Here is a 20,930-nt window from a genome sequence, read left to right on the forward strand (position 1 = left end):
GTTTGTTCTTTTTCAAAGTTGTTTTGACTATTCTATGTCCATTGCATTTTCACATGATTTTAAGAATCAACTTATCAATTTCTACCAAAAAGCCTCCTGGGATTTTTATCAGTTTGAATCTATAGATTGAAAACAATACTGAATCTTATGATCCATTAACATCTCTCTCCATTTATTCAGGATTTCTTTAATTTCCTTCAGCTATATTTTGCAGTGTTTAGTGTGCAGGTTTCATGTCTTTTGCAAGTTTATTCCCAAGGTTTCACAGTGTTTGATGCTATTGTAAATGGTATTGGTTTTTCATTTAAATTTCCAGTTGCTCACTGCTGCCACACAGAAATACAACTGATTTATATATATTGCCCTTACACCTTACAAACTTGCTAAATTCACATATTTTAGACTCCTTAGGACTTTCTACATAGATTTTCATGTTTTTAAATAAAGACTTTCAGTTCTACCTTTCCAATATTGATGCCTTTTGCCTCTTTTCTTGCCTTAATGCACTGGGTAGAACTTACAGTAAAATGTTGAATAGAATTAAGGACAGTGGACATACTTGCCTTGTTCCTGATTGTGATTAAGTATAATAGTAAATGTAGGATTTTCATAGGTGCCCTTTAATGGACTGAGGAAGTTTCCTTCTATTCCTTGTTTGTACAGTGTTTTTAGCAGGAGTGGATGTTGGATTTTGTCAAATGCTGTGTGCATCTATTGAGATAATCATGGCTAGGCGCAGTGGCTCACACCTGTAATCCTAGCACTTTGGGAGGCCAAGGCGGGTGGATCACCTGAGGTCAGCAGTTTGAGACCATCCTGGCCAACATGGTGAAACCTCATCTCTACTAAAAACACAAAAATTAGCTGGGAATGGTGGCAGGCGCCTATAATCCCAGCTACTCAGGAGGTTGAGACAGGAGAATTCATTGAACCCAGCAGGCAGAGGTTGTGGTGAGCCCTGAGATAGCACCAATGGACTCCAGCCTGGGCGGAGAGTGAGACTGTCTCAAAAAAAAAAAAAAAAAAAAAAAAAAAAAAATATATATATATATATATATATATAATCATATGGTTTTTCATTATTATTCTGTTAATATGAATTTTGATTGATTTTCAAATGTTAAAGAAACCTTGTATTCCCAAAAATTCTGCTTGTTCATGATGTGCTATTCTTTTAATACAGTTTTGGATTCTAGTTACTAAAAAAAAAAAAATTTAGAGAACTTTTGCTTATACATGCTTGACAGAAATTGGTCTGTTTTCTTTTCTTCTAGTGTGTTAGTCTGAGTGTTCTATCAGAGTAATGCTGGCCTCACAGAATGAGTTGCAAAACATTCCATGCTGTTCAATTTTCTGTAAGAGTATGTGTAAACTTGGTGTATTAGTCCATTTTCACACTGCTGATAGACATACCCAAGACTGGGCAATATACAAAAGAAAGAGGTTTATTAGACTTACAGTTCCACATGGCTGGGGAAGCCTCACAATCATGGCAGAAGGTGAAAGGCACATCTCATGTGGCGGCAGACAAGAGAAGAGGGCTTGTGCAGGGAAACTCCCATTTTTATATAACTATCAAATCTCGTGAGATTTATTCACTATCATGAGAACAGCACAGTAAAGACCCACCCCCATGATTCAATCATCTCCCACCAGGTCCCTCCCACAACATGTGGGAATTATGGGCACTGCAAGATGAGATTTGGGTGGGGACACAGAGCCAAACCATATCACTTGGTATTATTCATTCCTCAAATGCATGGTAGAATTCTCCCAGAATTCCAGATGGTGGTGGGGCCACCAGTTGGTGGAGCAGTCAGAACACACAAATTTATAGGTTAAGTTTGCCAGCTTATATGGGCATAGTTTGTGGCACCCCAAAACAATTACAATAGTAACATCAAAAATCACTGATTACAGATCACTCTAATAGATATAATGAAAAAGTTAGAAATATTGCAAAGTGTTATCAAAATTTGACACAGACATAAAGTGAGCACATGCTGTTGGAAAAAATGGTACTAACAGACTTGTTCAATGCAGCATTGCCACAAACCTTCGATTTGTAAAAACATGCAGTATCTGTGATGCACAATAAAGCAACATGTAATGAAATGGGATGTGTCTCTATTCTTGAGTTTTGTGCTGGGATGCAGTTAAATCACTTAGCAATTGTTTGATCCTCCAGGCTTGCTTTTTTGTTTGGTAGGATCATAATGGCTTTTAGTCTAGGCCCACTACTGAGGCAATACCCTTCTGAATACTATAGGAAGGCTGAGACGTGCCCAATGCCCAGTGAACTGCAAGGTTTTTCCCACTGGCTGGTGAGAATGTGAACTGTTCCTGGCCCTGTGTGAACTCTAGGGATTGTTTCGCCCGCTCCTTTCTGATGGTTCTTTCCCTGTCCTTGGTATCCTCATAAGCATGGGCAGATTAGCACTCAGCTGAAGACTTGAAGAGGACTCTCCATAGATCTCAAAAATTCTTTGTGCAGCTCTTTCCCATTCAGTACTCTCCCCTCCAAGTCCTAGCTGCCTTGCTACCAAGGGAGACCACTGGTGTCTATTTGGGTTACCCTTTGTGATGGTTAATCTTAGGTGTCAATTTGACTGGATAAAGGGATACCCAGATAGCAGATAAAGCATTATTTCTGGGTATGTCTGTGAGAGTGTTCCAGGAAGAGACTGGCATTAGAGTCAGTGGACTAAGGCCAGGCACAGTGGCTCACACCTGTAATCCCTGCACTTTCGGAGGCCAAAGTGGGTGGATCACTTGAGGTCAGGAGTTCGAGACCAGCCTGTCTAACGTGGTGAAACCCCATCTCTACTAAAAATACAAAAAATTAGCCAGGCATGGTGGCAGATGCCTGTAATCTCAGCTACTCTGGAAGCTGAGGCAGGAGAATCGCTTGAACCCAGAAGGTGGAGGTTGCAGTGAGCCAAGATGGCACCACTGCACTCCAGCCTGAGTAACAAAGCAAGACTTCATCTCAAAAAAAAAAAAAAAAAAAAAAAGAACAGCGAACTAAGTAAGGAAGATCTGCCCTTAGCCAATGTTGGCAGGCACCGTCCAACTGGCTGAGTGCCCAGATAGAACGAAATGGCAGAGGAAGAGAATTCTCTCTCTCGGAGCTGGAACACCCATTTTCTCCTGCCCTTGGACATCAGAACTCCAGGTTCTCCAGCCTCCAGACCCTGGGACTCACACCAGTGGCCTCCCACTTTCTCAGGCCTTCAATCTCAAACTGAGGGTTACGCCACCAGCTCCCTAGTTCTCAGGTGTTTCCATTTACACTGAGCCATGCTATTGGCTTCCCTGGTTCACTAGCATGCAGACGCATATCATGTGACTTCTCAGCCTTCATAATTGTTCAAGTCAGTTTTCATAATAAATCCCCTCTCATTTATCTGCCTACCTACCTATCCATCCTATTGGTTTTGTTTCTCTGGAGAAACCTAACACACCCATCCCTGCTTTGCAACCTGGCAACTGGCTCCAGGCAGTAAACTGGACAATCAAAGGGCTCTCCTCATTTGTGTCCCTCCTCCTGGGGATCACTGTTGTCCAATGTCCAATATCTGTTTTATATATTCTGTCAGGGTTTTAAATTTTAAGGCAGGGAGGCAGATTCCATCCCTATTTTTCTTTTAAATTTAAATACCACAAATAATCCAGAAGAAAAAAGCCTGTACTTACAAATCCTTAAAACCTAGCATAGAAAAGACTCACTTAACCTAGCAGTGAAAATTGTCCCATTTTCTCCATAGCAATGCTGAACAGGATCAATTTATTTTGACAACTGTTATGACTACCAAGAAAGGAACTTCCTTAAAAGAAGATCTCTGGCCAGGCGAGGGCCCAGCACTTTGGGAGGCCGAGGCAAGCGGATCACGAGGTCAGGAGTTCGAGACCAGCCTGGCCAACATGGTGAAACCCCATCTCTACTAAAAATACAAAAATTAGCCAGGCGTGGTGGTGGGTGCCTGTAATCCCAGCTACTCAGGAGGCTGAGGCAGGAGAATTGTTTTAAGCCAGGAGGTAGAGGTTGCAGTGAGCCAAGATCGCACCATTGCACTCCAGCGTGGGCGACAGGGCAAGACTCTGTCAAAAAAAAAAAAAAAAAAAAAAAAAAAAAAAAAAAAAAAAAAGATTTCTTAAACTTGGATTTACAGTAAACAAATTTTACTCGTTTACCGCCACAAGTGGTAATTACATCACATGTCTCCCTCGCCTTCTGTAATTCTCTCAATGTGGCAGTTCTGTCATGCTGCAGGGGAATGCTGTAGCCTTCATCTTTCCCATTTGCACAGATGCTGCGTCTAGCTTTGACAACAACACAATATGATGTCTGGGAGGCTAAAATGCCTATAAGGAGCCTTGCCAAACAGAAGGCTTTATACTGCAAAGTGTTGTAACAACAAGCAAACAGTGCATTCCGAGAAGCACTTTCCTGCACAGAAAAGAGATCTAAATTATTTCTGAAAGTGAGAGAAGCCCCATCATCTGGCATTTGATGATCCTCCATTGCCAAGATGGGAAGGTACTCTTCAAGCAGATCCTCCCTTTGACAGAAATGGCAGCACCTATGTGAGGTAATGTTGGTAGGTGGTTTGGAAAAGGTCAGAAAGAGTTGATCTTATTCCATGATCAATTTCAAATATCCTGGCTGGTGGGCCAGATGTGGTGGCTCACACCTGTAATCACAGCACTTTGGGAGGCCAAGGTGGGCAGATCACTCGAAGCCAGGAGTTCAAGACCAGCCTGGACAACATGGTGAAACCCTGTCTGACATGGTTAGGCTTTGTGCCCCCACCCAAATCTCATCTTGAATTGTAATCTCCATAATCCCCATGTGTCAAGAGAGAGACCAGGTGGAGGTAATTGAATCATGGGGGCAGTTTCCCCCATGCTGTTCTCATGACAGTGAGTGAGCTCTTCCAAGATGTGATGGTTATATAAGGGGCTCTTCTGCCTTTGCTTGGGACTTCTCCTTCCTGGCACCTTGTGAAGAAGGTATCTTGCTTCCTCTTCACTTTCCGCCATTATTGTAAGTCTCCTGAGGCCTCCCCAGCCATACTGAACTGTGAGTCAATTAAATCTCTTTCCTTTATAAATTACCCAGTCTCAGGTATTTCTTCATAGTAGTGTGAGAACAGACTAATGTATCATCTCTACTAAAAATACAAAAATTAGCCAGGCATGGTGGCATGCACCTGTAATCCCAGCTACTTGGGATGCTGAGGCATCGCTTGAGAATCACTTGAACCTGGGAAGCGGAGGTTTCAGTGAGCTAAGATTCCACCACTGCACTCCACTCTAGCCTGGCCAACACAGGAAGACTCTGTCCAAAAAAAAAAAAAAAAAAAAAAAAAAACACACCTGGCTGGACTTTCCTTATATGCACATCAACATAATCATCAGTATAAGCTGGGCCCTCATGTTATTCTGTAAAAGGTGAATGGTAACAATAAACAGGGAAGGGTGTGTTGGGTGCAGGGGAAATGACCTGTTAGGCAGGTAAGGCCAGATTGAGACTCAACTAGGAAATGCTCAGAGGTTGTCTTCCAGGTCTCTGTACCTTCACATGGCCTTCAGATTCCTTCTTCATTCTCCCTCACTCAGTTCTTCAGGGGCTAACCCCACCCTCCACCCTAGATCCAAGCAACTCTTGGACAGTATCCTGTGCTCTCTCCAGAGCTAATGTATGGTCTGTTGCCCATTTACAAAGAGATGGGTAGAAATTGAGTGTAAGCATTTAGGAACATTTTTAGCAATCGACAGAGTAATTTTAAATCAGTTGAATGTGATAACTAATAATATTATAAACTAGGACTTGTATTTTACACTTTTATTTTTCTCATAATTCATTTTTGTTATATTTTGCAAAAGTAACTATCCTTAACACTCCAGCCTGGTCAACAGAGTGAGACTCTGTCTCAAAAAACAAACAAACAAACAAACAAAAAAACTAGTGCCAATGTCCAAGAGTCTGTGAGAGAAGACACGTATGAAGGTCAGCTGGCCCCAGATCAAGAGGCAGCTGGAAACATGTGACCACAGTGAATTCTGCATTGAATCTTGGCTTCAGGAACCGCTACTTTGGCTGATTTAAAGGCCGTAGTATAATATGATCTGATATATCCCTGTTGTTTCAAGTATCGAAGTCTAAGATTGGATAAATAAAGCCCAATATGTTGTCCAAATAGAGATATCTGTAAGTCTTCAGGTGAACATTAAAACCTGGATATACAGTGTTTGAGGAGGAAAAAAAATCAATAACCTAAAGGCTCGACAAGAGTAAATGGCTAAGCAAAGCCATCAATATCTGCTAGAGCGGCTAGCTTAGACACCAGGTAGATCGTAAACTGACCAGTCTTGACAACCATCCAGAAACTTAGAAATTCATACAAAATAACACATCTCTATTTATTGCAGTAATGTTTATAATGGTTAAAAAGGAAGAGGAACTGGATATTTAATAACAGAGAAATGGTTGAACAATTTAGTATAATGCCCTCATTTCAAAGATTGTGTTAGATCTCTCCTAGTTGACCCAGAATGGTTTCACAGCATTTTGAAAAGAAAAAAAAAAATACAGGAGTTTGAGACCAGCTTGGCCAACACAGGGATACCTCACCTCTATAAAAAACACAAAAATTATTCCGGTGTGGTGGCAGGTGCTTGTGGTCTCAGCTACTCAGGTGGCTGAGGTGGGAGAATCACTTGAGCCCAGGAGGTCGGAACTGCAGTAAACCATGATCATGCCACTGCATTCCAGCCTGGGCAACAGAGTGACACCCTGTCTCAAAAAGAAAAGTGAAAAAACAAGATACAGACTGCGCACAGTGGCTCATGCTTGTAAATTCCAGAACTTTGGGAGGCTGAGGTGGTAGGACTGCTTGAGGCCAGGAGTTCAAGGCCACCTCTGGCAACACAGCAAGATTCTGTCTCCACAAAAAAAAATTGTTTTAATTAACCAGGTCTGGTGGTATACACCCGTATTCCAAGCTACTTGTGAGGCCAAGGTGGGAGGATCACTTGAGCTCAGTTCTAGGTTACAGTGAGCTATGATCATGCCACTGCCCTCCAGCCTGGGCAGCAGAGCAAGATCCTCTCTCAAAAAAAAAGAAAGAAAGGAATGGTCACCAAAGTTATGGTGGTTATTTTGAGGGCAGGTATTCCTGATGATTTTATTTTCTTCCTTGTATGTTTTTCTCATTTGAATGTTTATTTACAATAATCAGATATTTATATAAGATAAAACCAACAAAACGAAACCATCTGCATATCCTAGACACCTTATTTCCCTCCTCTACCTCCCACTTTTCCTTCAAGTCAAGTCCCTTGCTCCCTGACCTCACGCCATAATGTCAGTTCAGGCTCTCATTGCCTCTAATGGGCCCCCGGCTTCAGTCTCTGCCCTTTCTAGTCCTCCACATGGAAGCCAGAGTGACCCTTTCTATATCGCATATCTGTGCATGACACTCCCCTGCCTGAACCTCTTCTAAGCTGCCCAAAGCCTGGGCAGCAGTTTCTAATCTTCAGCACTGCATTTTAAAGTCATACCTACTTCCCTCTGCTCTTTCCTGAAGATTTGTTCAATCATTCCCTTCTGCAACAACTCCAGCATCTCTCCTCCTATTTTCCCGTAGTATTTTGTGTAGACTTTATCACAGCACAGAAATCATTATTTTTAATGATTTGTTTTCTCTCTCTCCGTGCCTAAACTATGAGCCATTTGAGGGTAGGATTGTATCTTTACTGAACGAACGAATCTGTAAAAAAGTAGGACCCCAGACGTAAGTATAAATGCATGCCAACCATGTAAAGTGTCTGTGTGAGCACTGAAAAAAGTTTAAAAGATGAACAATTTAAAGTTCCTTTTTTTTTTCTTTTCCAGCAAGTAGCTTGAGCTACTTTTAAATTGATTGCCAGTCATTCACTTAATGAGTAATTTATGTCCAAGTTACCAAAAGTTACCTACAGTTTAAATCGCTATCAAAATAAAAACGAAGTCCAAAAGGAAACCATTTTACCCTTTCAAATAAAATAGAAGTTCAACATTCTTCTTAATATCATGCTAGTTGTAGAAACAGCATCTCTCCCCGATAAAACATGGCCCAGCTGTGTGATTACTTACTGGAATTGAGCAGGATCATGGCCTTGACACAGAGATATTCTTTGTGTTGGAGTTTTAACTCTCGAAACCTTGAAGTAGTTGCCAGGAGCATGTCAAAGATTTCCAGAATTCCTTCTACGCATTTCCCCTCATCCCTACAAAAGTTCGTTTGGAAATTTAAGGAACATAGCTTCAGGAAACCATCAAAAAAACAATAAGGAATGTTTTATTTTTAATCTCAAGTTTCACCTTGTAACATGTTCATCTGATAATATCATTTTAACTACAACAGGGTGTTAATGAGACCACACCCAGCAATATGAAATTACTAGAATTGTCTTTATATAAAGAAGATAGGCCATTTCCTATAAATCCCTGAAGTAAATAAATGAATAAATATTATTTAGGCAAAAATGTGCATTGGAATATTTTCCTTCTACATTTTCACCAAACGTTTTATTACAGCAATACCACTCCTATTGATTGTTTTCAATCAAAACCATGTCAGTCAACCAGCCCCAGATATGACACGTATTTCAAAATGAGACACTTCATGTTCCCATCGGGAAGTATTAATGAGGAAGACCGTGTGTCACAGAAGCAAATATCCCAAGAATAAAACACCATATCTAGGGCTTAACTCTCACTTCCTGGTGGTCACTTAGAAACTTGTGTAGCAACTAAGATATTTACCTGTAATTTGAAAAAGCTGACTATGAGAAAGAAATCACAATTAGAGAAGATGGATTAGAATCAGGAAAAGAAGGTATACATGGAGGTGGGGAAAAATTTTTGACTTGCCAAGGATTATCTTCAAGCAAGGATTATCTTTAAACTTTGAGCCATCTTAATCAAAATTCTTTGGAGCACTCCTTGTAGAAATAAATGTTTAAATATACTTTGGAAGTAAATTACTTGAACTTTATCTGGAAAATACCAGCTTCTATTCACTCCAGCCAAACACACATTATTCCACCTCACTGCTCCCCCAAAACACTCTATTATTATCAGTCACAGGGTTATTGGAAGTCCTTGACAAGCAGTAGATGACTTTGTCACAAAACCACCCTTTGCTCCCAAAAGCCTGCAGCACACAGAAAGGGCAATGGGTTTATGCGAGTTCCATTTTTAGTCTCTAGCAGCCCCTGAAGGGGCCTTGAGGTCTTCAAAGAGCTGGCAGCTCCCCTCCTCCTTCCCCGAACTCAGGGCATTTCCAGTGATGGCAGTATTTCAGGGAAGAGCCTCTGACACCACTGGATACACCAATCCTGCAGAAGTCTTTCCCATTACCTGCTATACATGGCACTCACTGGGATCCTGCATTCCGAAGCACTCACACTCTCCCACCCAGACTCACTCACACAGAGCTACAAGCATGCAAATTGCTCACTTTGGTATATGAGCATTACTAAGTTACTAAATTTACTAAATCATAAATTCTGTAAACACCTGCAATTTTCTGTAAGTACACAGGTTAAGTGACAAAACAGCAGTGCTCCCTGGAAGTCACTCATAGGAAAAGGCCGTCTTAGAGAATCCAGAGCACTGGGCAAAGAGTGCCAAATCTACAGGAAGCCTCATCTTTCCACCTCCCCAGCTCTAGGCTCTCCCAGGCAACCTGATGCAGGTATCCAGTAAGGACAACACAAGTCCTGCATAGAGATAACACAAAAAACAACTGAATCACTCTGCCTGCGGACAATTAATTATTGGAAATCATAACTGTTGGACTTGGGGACATTTGATACTAAGGAAAGCTAGTTTGAAAATATCTCTATGGGGACAAAAAAAAAAAAACCACCAACTCCTGCATTGATAGTTTGATTATCTCTTTATTCTTCTGTGCTGATGTGGGATTATACACACATGCACAACACATACACACACACACACACACTCACACACACCCCTCCCCAAGTGGTATGGTAAGGGGACCCACCTGAAATCAATCCTATTTTCCAGAAGTACCTGTGCCTTAGTTCCTAAATATTGAAATTGGTATCATTTCCTCATTAAAATATATGCCATTTTCACTGCAAATTTATGTTTCAAAAATGGGGGGAGGGTTTGCATACTGAGGTATTTTAAACCCTGATAAAGGCTGTCCCTCACACTAATCAGACCATACATAACTCATGGAGAAAGTTAATTTCTAAACAAAGTCTAAAGAACTAGGTCTGATTGCTTTCTTTTTAAGCAGGTGTGACAGTCAACCATTTCATTCAAGGGATGGCAAAGTTAGAATATTTTTATTCACTCCACAGTCTGCAGAAACCAAATACATTTTGATAAAATAAATGAGAAATGAAGGGGCAATAAAGTATAAGACATCGTAAATGACAGCCCAGTAAAGGTCTTTCAGATGAGTTACACAGAACAAAGTTAGTAAAGACTCTAAAGTAAATTAATGACATCTATTTTATTTATTTTATAATTTTAGATTGAAACTGAATTATGAGTAAGAAATTAGGACAGGGTTAAAAGAGTTGAATTAAAGACAGGGCTGGCTGGGAAAAGTGGCCCATGTCTGTAATCCCCGTGCTTTGGGGAGGCCAAAGTGAGAGGATCACTTGAGGCCAAGAGTTCTAGACCAGCCTGGGCGATGTAACAAGACCTTGTCTCTACAAAATAATAATAAACCAGGCATGGTAGCATACACCTATAGTCCCAGTTCCTCAGGGGGCTGAAGCAAAAGATCACTTGAGGCCAGGAGCCCCAGGTTGCAGTGAGCCGTGATGGCACCACTGCACTCCAGCCTGGGCCACAGAGCGAGACCCTGTCTCTAAAAAAAAAAACAAAAACAAAAACAGGGCATATGATTTGAATGTTAAAATATTGAAACAATGTATCAACCAAACTGACCTACTCAGGAAATTTATTTTTGCACACTATCTGTCCATAAACTACTAAATAAAATCAGTAATAACATGGAATATCTTTGTATTAGTCCATTTTCACATTGCTATAAAGCACTATCTGAGACTGGGTAATCTATGAAGAAAAAAGGTTTAACTGACTCACAGTTCTGCATGGCTGGGGAGGCCTCAGGAAACTTACAATCATGGCAGAGAGCAAAGGGAAACCAAGGCACATCTTACATGGAGGCAGGAGAGGGAGCAATTGAGCAAGACAGCCGGGAGCTGCCAAACACTTTTAAAGCATAAGCTCCTGTGAGAACTCACTCACTCTCATGAGAACAGCATGGGGGAAACCATCCCCATGATCCAATCACTCCCACCAGATCCCTCCCTTGACACGTGGAGATTACAATTTCAGATGAGATTTGCTGGGGACACAGAGCCAAACCATATCAAATTTATTACTTGACAATCACTTTTTTTTTTTTTTTGAGACAGGGTCTCACCCCGATGCCCAGACTGGAGTGCAGTGGCATGATCTCTGCTCTCTGCAACCTCCTCCTCCTAGGTTCAAGTGATTCTCCTGCCTCAGCCTCCCATGTAGCTGGGATTACAGGCACACACCACTATGCCTGGCTAATTTTTGCATTTTTAGTAGAGAAGGGGTTTCACATGTTGGCCAGGCTGGTCTTGAACTCCTGACCTCAAGTGATCCACTCACCTCAGCCTCCCAAAGTGCTGGGACTACAGGCGTGAGCAACCGAGCCCGGCCAATAATCACTCTTTATAATATAAGAATATTGCTTTTTATTTTTTATTTTTTTTAAGATGGAGTCTTGCTCTGTCGCCCCAGCTGGAGTGCAATGATGTGATCTCGGCTCACTGCAACCTCCACTTCCTGGGTTCAAGCAATTCTCCTGCCTCAGCTTCCCAAGTAGCTGGGATTACAGGCGCCTGCCACCACACCCAGCTAATTTTTGTATTTTTAGTAAAGAAGGGGTTTCATCATGTTGCTCAGGCTTGTCTCGATCTCCTGACTTCAGGTGATCCACCCATCTCAGTCTCCCAAAGTGCTGGGATTACAGGCATGAGCCACCGTGCCTGGCCTAAAGAAGAATATTGTTTAATACAACAACAAAATGTTGAATGAGCGGGCCTCCCTTAGGGGTACACTATTTGTGTGTGTGTGTGTGTGTATATGTGTATATATATGTGTGTGTGTATATATATATGTATCTATATGTGTGTGTGTGTGTATATATATATATATATATATATCTCTGCTCGCAGAACACACCTGGGTACAGACCATGGTTTACCTCTGTGTGTATGGCAATGGCAGGGAGTGTTTAAGGCTTAGAATTGGGAATTGAAAATTCGGTGGTTATCTTGAAGGAATTTAGCATACAAATAACTAATGTGAATGTAAACTCAAGACATTTATACATATACAATTCCATGGACCTCTCTGCAAATGTCCACAATGGGATCCAAGCCCAGATACAAACTTCCTCTGACTAATAATTTAACATTAGTCAGTTGCCTGTTGATACTAAGGACACAAAAATGTCTTTGCATATGTGACTTTTTTTGAGCAAGTAGACAGTCAGTTTCTTTAGATCTTCACATGAATTTATGATGAATTTAGTGGTTAGTAAAAGAAAAACTAAATGCTTAGAAATAAGCTGAAGTAACTAGATTTTCCTCTCATCCTCAGTAGACACAAGTTTTCTTGTTGTGGACACCTCAACAAGAATAAAGGGAAACAGAAATTATAGTTTCAGTATCCACAAATGGGCAACTGTTAGTTGTATTCACTGTTTATTCAGCCATATTACCACTTGAAGAAGCTCTGCTAGGACAATCCAGCAGAAGACAGTTATTTTCAAATGGTGTGAAGATTCTCTTCACTTTGCAAAAAAGAGTCGTAATAGAAGCCTTTATGGAGCATGACTCCTGACTTTTTGAATGAGCAACTCCTCTACAAATATACCTATTACATAAAAGTATATTCATCTGTATAAGAGAGGACTAAGTAACTGAACTATCTTAGATTTCAAGTTCCAGACTTCAGAAAGTTAATGTGTTAAAAATACTAGAGACTGTAGGCTGGGCGTGGTGACTCACATCTGTAATCCCAACAATTTGGGAGGCTGAGGTTGGGGGATCACTTGAAGTCCGGACCTCGAGACCAGCTTGGCCAACATGGTAAAACCCCGTCTCTACTAAAAAAAAAAAAAAAAAAAAATACAAAAATTGGCCAGCCGTAGTGGCACATGCCTGTAATCCCAGCTACTCAGGAGGCTGAGGCACAAGAATCACTTGAGCTTGGGAGGTGGAGATTGCAGTGAGCTGAGATCATGCCATCGTATTCCAGCCTGGGTGACAGAGCGAGACTTCTTCTCAAAAACAAAAAACAAACAAACAAACAAAAACTACTAGAAATTGCAACAATAAATAAACACCAGTAGTCATTCCAAAAAAAAAAAATGCCTGCGCAACGTGAATGCATTTACAATTCCCAAGAATTCCTCTTCTATACTCAATCAAATATACTAGATTTATGTTTTACAACATAATACTTTCACTTAAGTTATAAAGGCAGTGTAAGTCTATTAGAAATAATTTGTAAGAAAAATAACTTTTCTTCTATTAACTAAAAGGTAGGCCTAATATTTTTCCAGGATTTGTGTCCACTTATAGTAATGTATACACACAATTACAGGAATTAAAGAACGCATACAGAGAAATGGGAGAGTGGAGACTTAATTGTACTAAAAACCAGGAATGAAATAGTCACCAAAAATAAACACTAAATTTGGCATCAATTTAGAAATCAAGACAAAAGATAAAATAATCCCAAAGTCTGAAAATTACTTGTCAAGGGATGGAATGTGTTCCTAGGACTAACTTCAAGGAAAATTATATGTGTATATTTATACATATGTATATTTGGCCCCAGTTAAAACACCAAGCAGAATACAATGAATGAATGAGAGCAATGGCTTGGCTAGGTGCTTGGCTTTTCAGCCTGCCTTGAGACATGGTACCCTGAGATGACAGTGGGGAGAGTGGGTTTCTGCAGTGTGTTACAAGTAGAACAGGGCTGTTCTCTACCAAAACATCTCTGTTCTGCAGAATGTGCTCTTTGTCAATATTGTCACCCATGACAACAGGTAGAATAAAGTAGAGAGTTAGTTTGCCATTTGGCAACCCCCCAAGTCCAGCTCCACCACCTATTATCCTACCTGTAAGCAGGTTTCTCAATCTCCCATTTCCAATATCTGAATGATAGAGATAATAATGGATCCTACTCCCTCAAAGGGGGCAGGAAGATTGTGAAGATTAAATGTGTTGACATAAGTTAAATGCATAAGGTGCTGCCAAGCACATACAAGCCAATAGGTTAACTATTTTGTTTGTTACTGAACGGTCTTTTGCCCTGCACTTCTCTGGTCTTCCAGAGCCTCCCTCCATGGTTTACCACCTGCGCTTGCTCCTGTTCAAGTCACATCAGTCCTCCAGCTCTTCTCAGAGGATCTGTTCTCTATCAAAACACCATTATGCAGAACAGTGCTCTTTTAATAACATTGTCAACCATGACAAAAGGCAGAATGGGGACTGATACCTTGGGGCATCACTCTTCATCTGTGTAACACAGGGTCTTCTGATGATCTAAAGTGGTAACAGGATTATAATGCAAGAGTTGGGGTAGACACTAGGCATCCTCCCACACTATGCAGAGTCAGATGTGGCTGAACATTCAACACTAGCACTTTTTCCATAAAAGAGATGTGGAAATCAATTTCCAAGAAGATTTTGAACTGCTCGAATTTACACCAAGAGGGTGTTCTACTTTCCTGCTAAAAAGCTTGAGTATTTTTATACAGTCCAGCTTTCCCTCCATAAACAGTTCACCTAAGTCAATTAAAAATTGTTTCCTTTTCTGTGTCATCTTTAAAAGAAAATCAAACACAACCAAGATACAGCATCACATCCCATTTTCTGTTAAGTTTCATGTAGTTTTAGTAACCCTTCCTTCCACCGCTATTGCCAAAAATGCTATATAGTACATGCATTAGAATGAGTTAAAGCAGATCGGGCATGGTGGCTCACGCCTGTAATCCCAGCGCTTTGGGAAGCTGAGGTGGGCAGATCGCCTGAGGTCAGGAGTTCAAGACCAGCCTGGCCAACATGGTGAAACCACTTCTCTACTAAAAATAGAAAAATTAGCCTGGCGTGGTGGTGGACACCTGTGATCCCAACTACTTGAGAGGCTGAGGCAGCAGGATCACTTGAATCCGGTAGGCGGAGGTTGCAGTGAGCCAAGATTGCACCTCTGCACTCCAGCCTGAGCAACAGAGAGAGACTCCATCTCAGAAAACAAACAAACAAAACAAAACAAAACAAAAGAGTGAGTTAAAGCATGTGAAAATAAACTTGGCACATTTCTAAGAATTTTATCACCTGTCCAGAAAGCTCCAGATATAATTGGTCACTATAGGTACAAAAAACAGCAGGACAACTTAAGATTATAACCTGAAAATGGAATTTTTAATGCAGAAAAATCTGTGTCGACTTATACACATAGTGGCCACATACCTACGGGATACAGTCCCCTGTTAAAGCGCTGGCCTGTAAATGCTGCTGCACCACAGATTAAAAATGAGTCACAGGACCCTGAATCCTTGGACACAACTCTCTCCTTCTCTGGTTCTTGACCCAGTGAAGGAGCTGATGATGCTATCATTCTCTGCCCTGCAAGTGTGAGATTTTAATTGCAGCACCCAGGACTTTGTTCCCACTCACTAAGCACCTTACTCAAACAAGTCAGAGAAGAAACACAATGTATTTTTTCTCACCTGTCCAGAACAAGATCTGGAGCAAAGATGAGCTTGCCGGGGTGGTCAATTGAGCGCCACATCAGCCCCACCATTAACACCTCCATCCAACAGCTCTCCAAGAGCCGCACTTGGTCGAACAGGCTGAGCTCCACAAAGCCTGGGGAAAGCAAGAGGCGGTGAGACACCCCCACCCCTCCTCCTCAGCTCCCTGTGTGTGTAGAGACAGAATGGCAAGTGTTAAAACACTAAGAAAACACAAACCATTAGGGAGTTGATATTTTATAGATGTGATTAACTACTCATTAAAGGAAGAAAACTTTGAAGTTAAGCTGCGCAACTTAGTTTCCAGTCTTGGACCCCTTCTAGAGACAAATATACTTCATTTAGAGTTTGTCAAGCACTGCGACCTCGGCTCAGAACTGATCTTTGTTAGCTGTGTCCTGATAATTCCTCTGCACTACTGAGAATGTTGATGCTTGGCTGCCAGTCAGAAGACCTGCCTGTCTGACCCAAACCTTGACTGGGATCAGAAGGGGTGGGGGATGGGGTAGGTGGAGGTTGGGGTTGGAGGCTTGCAGAGAGCAGTGCCAGCCCTCACAGAAAACCAAGGCCTCAACTGCAAGTATTTCTCGGATTGATTAAAATTTCCTATCCAGTGTTAAGATCCTTCTTCTGGGTAGAAGCACTGTTTCTGGGTGATTCTATCCTAAACAGCAAATATAGCCAAGCACACCTGTAATCCCAGCACTTTGGGAGGTCAAGGTGGGTGGATTGCCTGCACCCAGGAGTTTGAGACCAGCCTGGCCAACATGGAGAAACCCCATCTCTACAGAAAATTATCTGGTCATGGTGGCAGGTGCCTGTAGTCCCAGATACTCTGGAGGCTGAAGTGGGATGATCGCTTGAGCCCAGGAGGTCGAGGCTGTAGTGAGCTGAGATCACGCCACTGCACTCCAGCCTGGGCAGAGCGAGACCCTGTCTCAAAAATAAATAAATAAATAAATAAATAAATAAATAAATAAATAAATAAAGAGCAAATATAATAACGAAGCAGGTCCTGACAACCTAATAACCCATGTTGGTCACAGTACTGTTTGCAAACAGGTAATCTCTGGGGAGGGAAGCACTTCAAAAGCAAAGCAGAGAACACCGGGGCTTCCTTCACAAGCCATGATAAAAGGAGAGGGCCATGTAATATAAATATGATAACAAAAGACATGGCCTTGGAGTGAAATGGACTCTGGTTTGAACCCCAGCTCAGCCTCTTTCTAGCTGTTCACTTAACCTCCCATTAAGTCTTTGTTTTTCTTATAGGAAAATGGGGGTAACAATGCCTATCTCTGAGAATGTCTTATAGGCAGGATCTCTTATCATTCTTGTTTTACAGATGAGGAAACTACAGCAGAGAGAACACATGTGGTTCAAGTCTTTGAACAATTATAACGCAAATCTGCCTCAAGGAGAATGTAATGGTGTTATGAATGTAAAGATGGATAAATACTTTCTAAATCCACATGCTTTGCTCAGTTTAGGTTCCTAATGTGTATATACCTTCCCAGTCTCACCCATAGTGATTGACAATAAGCCTACCCAAGAGAGATCACGGTTCTTAATCTTGTAGATATTCAACAAGATCAAGGCTAGATAATATTTTAATATATATTTTTTGGTTTGGACAATGACTATGCCAGCTAAGAGAGGGGAAAAAAAATCACGCCTTCAGACTATGCCTACGTTTCCTGAAAACTTTTCAAAACACCAGGCTTGAATGAGGAATAATGCAGTTTAAGAGTTCAGATTTCTTATGGCACAAAGAAGGGGCACAGCTTTCAGCAATAATTAATTTCACCACTGCTCTCCATGTGTGGTCCTGCAAAATCGTGTTTGGAATATATTTAAAGCAAAAACTAGAGGAAAGTGCATCAGCATTGCCTCCCCTGGGAAAAAGCAGAGAAAATAAAATAATTCTGGCAAAGGTGAAGATGCTAGACAAAACAAAATACAACTAGAAACCAAAAATCCTCAGGAAGCTCAGAAGAAATGGGCCCAGGCCAACAAAAGTCCCCAAATGATACTGTCACTGTAGGCCTCAGTTCCCCGGGATCTTTACCCAAAACTTCTCTTTCCCCCAGCTTCTCACCCCTCCTCATCTTTACAGCTTGCCCAGTGCAGTCGCTGCCCCCCAGACCATGGGAATGCCCCCAGTGGCTCAGAACTTGTAAGAGACTTCATTTCTTCAAGGACTGTAAAGAACGGCATGGAGAAGCTGTCACAGGGGGATCGTGGGGTGTTGCCACTCTAGGTTAGAATCCTAGATTCACTCCTCCACAGAAACACCAAGTCAAATGATAATTAGCTGGTAATTTTAGCATCATACAGCACTTCAGATATATATTACAAATGGGCTTGAGAGAAGTGATCACTTTGGAGGATGGAAAACGCAGTTTCCAAGTGACAACTCATGAGTAACTAAGCTCATTTTTAACTTGATGGCATTCCAGGTTTATGGGCCCATTGATGATTCGTGTAACTTCAACCACTGATTTACTCTGTTTGTCCATACATATTCATTTATGTACATAATATTGATTCTCTACTGGAACAATAATTTACAAAATTCTATTTAGCATCTGACAAACGTTTCACTTTCAAACTAGTCATACTGTACTCTACCCCACCCTACCCAACCATGCCCCTCCTCTCAAGGTGAGGAATCCACAGCCAAGAAATGGGTCAATGTGGAGTCTATCATTTTAACCATGTTCCAGGTTCCAGGACTCTAGGATTCTTGCCCAAATGACCCCAAGCCCAATTCCAGAGCCTGGGTAGGTTCCCTGGGTCCATCCTCCCAGGCCACCTCTAGGCATAAGAGGTGGCCAACAGGTGAGTGTCTGTAGCAGATGTGGACACACACGATAGGGTTTGTGCAAGGTGGTATGGGATGCATCTAGCCATGGGAAAAGAAGGCAGTCAAGAATAGAAATGGCTGGGCCACGCACAACTCTTTCTGCACTACCATGTTGGGTACAGAACTCAGAAGAGTCTCAGAATTCTAAATCAGAGCATGGCCTTGTTGAAGGTAGGTATGCCAAGACAGAAGGAAGGAACATATTGCACTCAAAAGTTACAAATCCAGCTGAGGACCTGTTAAATATCTAGGCACAGCTCATGGACCTCTGCTTTGTACTCTTGCCCCTTAAATATTAGCGGCTGGCCTTTCTACAAGTACATGGAAAACTGATAGCCAGAAAGCCCTACCGGGAATCTTCTTGGCCCAGCTGATCATGTGTACCAACTCCTTGTCGGCCAACTTGGTCAGGGACATCATCATGGAGGCCTCGGTGAAGGGCGCGCTGGGGCGGCTGATCAGCACATGGGGCGGCTCAGCCTCCAGGAGGGTGAGCACTAGCTGCTCCGGGCTCAGGGCGTCCAGCAGCAGCTCCCGCACTCGGGGCGCGTGGCCGCCACTTCTCTTGGCCTTGCCGGCACAGTGCAGCTGCTCGTCGGCACTTCTCTGTCTCCGCACAAGGCGGTACCCACATCTCTCTCTCCGGGAGCCTGAAGAGGAAAGCAGAGTCATTCGAATTGCCAGGGTAAAACCGCAGTCAAGCAAAAGCAGCTTGACTTTTATTTTCTGGAGCCTGTGGGGCACGTACCAAAGATTACTATGGTCGTGACCATACTAGCAAAACCAACGACATAACTTTTCAGAAACTTTTTAGGTCTCCATTTCCAGGTCATCTATAGATACTAACACCGTTTCTCTATAAAGAGTGCTCTTAAACCTGTTTCCAAACCATGAAATTAGGAATTTTCTTCAGGTAGAAAAATGGGGATATTTCCAAAGGTATCAAATATACTTTTATTATAACACATTCTTAAAATGTTTATATGCATGTGTGCATATGTATATATTTCCTTATACTTACACAAAACAAGTATATTTCAAATAACAAATTAAATGAAAAAAATCTGGAAAATATAGAAGAGAATAAATTTTGGCATAAACTCAGTCTTTTTAATGCTTTTATTTTTCCTTTTTTTTTTGAGACAGAGCCTTGCTCTGTCGCCTAGGCTGGAGTGCAATGGTGTGATCTCGGCTCACTGCAAGCTCCGCCTACCGGGTTCACGCCATTCTCCTGCCTCAGCCTCCCGAGTAGCTTGGACTACGGGTGCCCGCCACCATATTTTTCCATGTTTTATACACAAAATTATTTATTTATTTTTGAGACGGAGTCTCACTCTGTCACCCAGGCTGCAGTTCAGTGGCACAATCTTGGCTCACTGCAACTTCAGCCTCCCGGGTTCAAGCGATTCTCCTGCCTTAGCCTCCCGAGTAGCTGGGATTACAGGCGCCCGCCACCATGCCTGGCTGATTTTTATATTTTTAGTAGAGATGTGATTTCACCATGTTGGCCAGGCTGGTCTCAAATTCCTGATTCTCAAGTGATCTGCCCATCTTGGCCTCCCAAAGTGCTGGGATTACAGGCGTGAGCCACTGCACCCGGCCTTTATACACAAAATTAGATTGTAGTATATACACTATTTTAATTGTATTTTTGAGACAGAGTCCTGCTCTTTTGCCCAAGCTGGAGTGTAATAATGCAATCATAGCTCACTGCAGCCTTCATCTCCTGACTCAAGCAATCCTCCTGCCTCAGCCTCCTGAGTAGCTGGGACTACAGGAATATGCCACCATGCCCAGCTAACTTTTAAATTTTTTTGTAGAACTAGGGTCTTACTATGTTACCCAGTCCTCAATAGTTTGACTGTTTTCTCAGAACCCATTGGGCATTAAAAATCATTTTTAATGTTTGCTAATCTAACTAAACCATCTCGCTTTACTTTGTATGTTTTAATTACTAGCAAAGTTGATTTATATGCTTGTTCTTTGGATTTACTTTTTTTTTTTTTTAAGAGACAAGGTCTCTGTCACGCAGGCTGAAGTATGGTGGTACGGTCATGATCACAGCTCACTGCAGCCTCAACCTCCCAGGCTCAAGAGATCCTCCCACCTCAGCCTCCTGGGTAGCTGGGACTACAAGTATGCACCACCACATCTGACTAATTTTTGTATTTTTTGTAAAGATAGGGTCTCACCATGTTGCC

General features: G+C 41.8%; 1 protein-coding gene across 3 annotated transcripts in view; it reads right to left on the reverse strand.

Annotated features, from left to right (window-relative positions):
- Window positions 1-20,930, reverse strand: part of ESR2 (estrogen receptor 2) — a 55,233-nt gene that overhangs the window by 13,521 nt on the left and 20,782 nt on the right. For 2 of the 3 annotated variants that reach the window (XM_019009767.3, XM_004055283.5), the window contains exons 4-6: window positions 19,080-19,379; window positions 15,840-15,978; window positions 8,141-8,274 (exon numbers count right to left, since the gene is read on the reverse strand). In XM_019009767.3, the coding sequence (XP_018865312.3) occupies window positions 8,141-8,274; window positions 15,840-15,978; window positions 19,080-19,379 (573 nt within the window). The remainder of the gene's footprint in view (window positions 1-8,140; window positions 8,275-15,839; window positions 15,979-19,079; window positions 19,380-20,930) is intronic. The other variant, XM_019009769.3, reaches the window with a different exon arrangement.

Source organism: Gorilla gorilla, chromosome 15, assembly GCF_029281585.2.
Source record: "Gorilla gorilla gorilla isolate KB3781 chromosome 15, NHGRI_mGorGor1-v2.1_pri, whole genome shotgun sequence".
NCBI lineage: Eukaryota > Metazoa > Chordata > Mammalia > Primates > Hominidae > Gorilla > Gorilla gorilla.